Here is a 4898-nt window from a genome sequence, read left to right as displayed (position 1 = left end):
TCTTGTCGTTCTGAATGCGCCCAATGGCTACGTTCAGCGGACTCAACAGTTGAGTGAGCGCTCGCTGTTATTGGTATATTCTTGTAGATCATCCAAACAGCATTTCAGATCTGGAAGAATACATCAATAGCAGCGAGCGCTCATTCAACTGTTGATGAGTCCGCTGAACGCAGCCATTATTTTTTTAGATCTAAAATATTGATTGGATAATCAAAAAGAATATACATCAATAACAGCAAGTGCTCACTCAAATATTGAATATGCACTCGCTGTTATTGGGCGCATTACTAATAATCATCACAGACTTTTGCATAAAGTGCCCCTTGTGGGCCATTTGCTTCACCTTTTGGTAAACTTTACCTGTTAGGACTTACTTCGGATCTACAATAGGTTTTTAAGCCTTAAGCTATTACCCCGGATCTACAATAGGGTTTTAAGCCTTAAGCCATAAGAAATGGGCGAATCACAGTCGCTTATTCTTCTTTAAGTCGTAAGAAATTGACCAATTACAGTCAAATCCGAGAAGAATAAGCGACTGTGATTCGCCCATTTCTTATGGCTTAAGGCTTAAAACCCTATTGTAGATCCGGTCTTATGGCTTAAGGCTTAAAACACTATTGTAGATCCGGAGTTAAGGATTGAAATTGGAATTTAACTAATCAGAAAAAAGAAAATCAATATCAACTTTAGTGCACTAATTTGCTTTGATTGATCAAATTCCAATGTAGTCCCAATCTCGGGAGGGCTCCGATTGCACACGTCGCATATTGCACACATGTATCGCTGATTGGCCAATTTAAAAATAAAATAATCTCATTGGCAAAACAGTGAAAAATTACTAGGCACCAGTTGATATGAGTGGTGTGTACAATCAGAACTGTAGGCAAACGGGATCCTCCCCCCAATCTCAATCTCTAGTCTAATACAGACTTTACATTATTAATTGTTTTTTAAGAATAAATTAATTTTACTAGATTTTACCTTCCTCAATCATTTTATTATAAAAAATGTAGAAATTTTTACATTTATACATTTTTCTATGATAAAACAGTGATTAAGGAAAGTAAAATCTAGTAAAATCCTGGAAAAATTCTGGTAAAAGCTTTGGAACAATCAAAACAGTTGATGTTGACGTTCTTCAATTACCTCCAGGCTCTCGGAGTCACAAAAAATTATTTAGGATTGATGATCTAGTATCTCAGTATATACACGCCCTTCCGCTTCCGCAGTCCGCTGGTCCCGAATCCGTTCTATTCTATCTAATCTTTTTTGGTTCGTGGTTCCATGCAGTTTTGTGCATTGGGGGTTTGGAAAGATTAATTTTATGTTGTAAGTAACAGCTGCAATTCAAACGTCGCGATCGCAGTTTCGATGATCCGCGGTTTGTAATTCAGTTGTATACTTACTTGAAGGTATACATGGGTACGTAAGTGATCTTTTATCGTTGTTAAATTTTATGTCACATGTGAAACATGTCGCGACATCGAGACGTTCGTTCTATGAATTACTCTGATGGTAAGTAACTACACATGCGTTGTGAATCGCTTTATCTTGCCAAGATTTTTTTCATCCTTACGAAGGAATTTAAACTTTAATCTTTCAAGATAATACGTTTCGATTATCTATTAACAATCCTCCTTTTTTTGTTACTATATTGTTTATAAAAATACTTATGGAGTATAGCAATGTAACCTTTAATCATATTTTTACCTTTAATTAAATGTTTCTGTTTATTGATGCGTTGTACAAATAAAAATGCATTAATTTTTTTTATGTAGAATACGATGGTTATGATGACGTTTATGGACATTCAATGGAGGACGATTATTGCGTATCACCTAGTGGTATATGTTTTACAGATTTTTCTATGATTTCCAACAAAGTATAATCATTTATTAATTGTAAATATATGTTATATACACAGTGGAGCAATTTTTATTTGATCGAAGCAAACAACAAAATATTGCTTCATTTATCACAGAACCTGATATAGTCGAAGACAATGAAGATATTGATGAGTCTTCACCATCGTCCAATGAAGAAAAATTCAATCTTTCTGAATTGGAAAAGGCAAAATTAATATCTTGTTTGGAAACAATTAGAAACGTTATAGGTGACACAGTATCTGATTCTAAATTGAAAGAGAAAATTATTCTGTCAAATTTTGATGCAAATATAGCACTTGATGCTATTTTAAAGGAGTCTTCACCAAAAAAAGTCACTGGTATGCTTATTCTGTCATAATGGATATTAAAACTGAAATATTGAATATAATAATATTGAAATAAAAAAAATCTTGAAATACATTTACAGATTCTATGGAGAATAAGAAACAATTGGAGCGACATCCAGGTATATATTGCACATAAGATCTTATTTTATATGTTTCTAATATTATATTGAGCATAGTGTTAAATTTGGAACTACTAATGACCTTGCTTTTTTCTTTTTTTTTTCATGTTCTTTGTATTGGACTTCATCGGTAAGGTAAGGTGTTTCAGTTGATAAATCTAATACATACATGCTCACAATACCTAGATTTTCTTTTAAAAAAGAACATATATCTAAAGATTTTACTTGGACTGTGTGTCAACCAAATAATATAAATAATTCAAAAGATGTAAATAATTCCTTCAAAACTTCCTCATCATTAGCTGGAATTGTTTCCCATCACACAGAATCTAAAAATTCAAATATAACAAAAATATCTTCACAAAATAACACAAATGCACAAACTTTCAGTTCTTTAGCTGCTTTAACTGCAGACTATTTACAAAAATCTAATGCAACTAATAATGTAGACTCTCAAGATAGGTATCAATCACCAGTCTCACAATTTATCATTCCAAAACTATCAATTAAGAAAAATGATAGTGAAGAAAAGAGAAATGTACATTTACCAAAATTTCATAACAATGAGAATAATAAAAGACAGCTAGTATCTACAAATATTTTGGACAAAGATGAAATCGATTCACTTCAGAATGATTTTTCAAATATGGACATCTTTTCAAACGGAAATACCGTGATAGATAAGTTAGAAAAACAATTTGTAAATCCAATAAATATTATGAATGAAAATTGCACTCCATTATCTGACGATTGGGTAGATTTGAGTGCTGCTTTAAAGGAAGCAGAATTTCTAACTGATAATGCTTTTTGCGGTGTCAATTTGACTACTTTGACAAAATTGTACGATACGCATAATTTAGAGATATCTCTTGAGGATGACGATAGGATAACACCAAATGTGTTACCTGTCACTTTAAATTTATGTGCTTTGACATCTATTAAATTTCCATATACAAAAAAGAACGTCTCGGTATTTGGAAAAACTTTATGTAAAAAGTGGAAGAGAAAAAGACCGGTTCTTAAAACCATTGTACGTTATAACACAGTTAAACCTTTCGACTTTTCTACTCCGTATCAAAATTCAAATCGATCTTAAAAGATATATTTAAAAATAGATAAGTAAAACAGGTTACTGAATGTGTAACATGTATATTTAGGGTGTCAACATTTTTTTGAAAAATATAAAAAAATTTATAATAGGAATAATATTTTAATTGTATATTTCTATCTCTTTAGCATCATTTGACTATCTTTTATTATTTTATATTTATAATAGAGAGATTTGAGAAAGATGTTTTTAAACGCACGTATGCGCGCACGCGCCACACGCGCACGCACACACACACACACACACACACAATTGTTACAAAACAATAATATACACAATTAGCATTATATTTGTATTATACTACAGTAATTGTATGTATATACTAGTATAACTTTTACATTTATATATAATTTTTGCGATTAGCAATACATATGCATATGATGATATTTTATCTTTCTTCTGATGCAACTTAGCATAGCTTCAACTTAGCATAGCTAAGAATTAATTTCATGATAGGTAGCAAATTATCATCAAAACCTACGTTGCAAGTTACAACACCATCTACTGTAAAGGTCGTACCGACCGGGACAAAACCTATTGTGAAAGGTTTTGATTTAAGCGGTGTAGAAAACACAGATTTGTTGAGTCCACGTTGTGGAAGTCCGTCTTCTAATCGGAACAGTCCTGAAGTCAAACGCAAGGAAGATATCATACAAAAGGAGAAAAGAATAGTCTCGTCAAAAATGAATAGTCCAAGGTGCCAATCACCTATATCGGGTCATGTAACACCGGAATTAGATACTAAAGTAAAATCTAATGCATCTAATGAAGAAAAAGTGGATGTCGAAGCGATATACAACAGTAAGAGAGGCGGCAGCAAGGAACAGCTCCACTTGGTAGTCGTGGGACACGTTGATGCTGGAAAAAGCACATTACTTGGACGATTACTCTGCGATTTGGGTCAAGTACCACAGAGACTTATCCATAAATATCAACAAGAAAGCAAAAAAATAGGAAAACAATCGTTTGCCTATGCTTGGGTACTCGACGAAACTGGCGAAGAAAGGTGATTACGTAACTTGTTATTGGGGATCCTTGGTGGAAAAAATTTATCATTTTGTCCGAAATATATAAAAAAATGACAAATTCTGGCAAACAAAGACAGTATTGCCGAAATTTGACGGAAAGTATCTTATTTTATCTATAATTGTCCGAATTTGTACATTTTGACAATTTTCGGAGAAATTTAGAATTCAGACACATTTTGACTACATTTCGAACAATTTCGGACACGTTCGAACAAATTTATCCACAAGGGATGCACCAGATATCCGAAAAGTATCCGGTATTCGGTATTATTCGGAACTTTTTAAGTATCCGACCAGATAGTCAGATATCATTAGCAGGGAATGGAAGTAACTCGTTACTTGTAACGAAGTTACAGTTACAAGTTACTTTTTTGGTAACTTTACTAGTAACTGCGTTACTTTTTTTCTTT

The 4898-nt window shown here is 32.7% G+C and overlaps 1 protein-coding gene across 1 annotated transcript in view; it reads left to right on the top strand.

Annotated features, from left to right (window-relative positions):
• Positions 1 to 1270: 1270 nt before the first annotated feature.
• Positions 1271 to 4898, top strand: part of HBS1 (translation elongation factor EF-1alpha (GTPase) HBS1) — a 7162-nt gene continuing 3534 nt past the window's right edge. Inside the window, exons 1-5 of the mRNA XM_018522648.1 lie at positions 1271 to 1515; positions 1779 to 1844; positions 1925 to 2224; positions 2314 to 2352; positions 3917 to 4466. Of these exons, the coding sequence (XP_018378150.1) occupies positions 1473 to 1515; positions 1779 to 1844; positions 1925 to 2224; positions 2314 to 2352; positions 3917 to 4466 (998 nt within the window). The 5' untranslated portion in view covers positions 1271 to 1472. The remainder of the gene's footprint in view (positions 1516 to 1778; positions 1845 to 1924; positions 2225 to 2313; positions 2353 to 3916; positions 4467 to 4898) is intronic.

The sequence above is a fragment of the Trachymyrmex cornetzi genome, unplaced genomic scaffold, assembly GCF_001594075.2.
Source record: "Trachymyrmex cornetzi isolate Tcor2-1 unplaced genomic scaffold, Tcor1.1 scaffold1376, whole genome shotgun sequence".
Lineage (NCBI taxonomy): Eukaryota > Metazoa > Arthropoda > Insecta > Hymenoptera > Formicidae > Trachymyrmex > Trachymyrmex cornetzi.
This window is presented reverse-complemented; position numbering and strand designations above follow the sequence as displayed.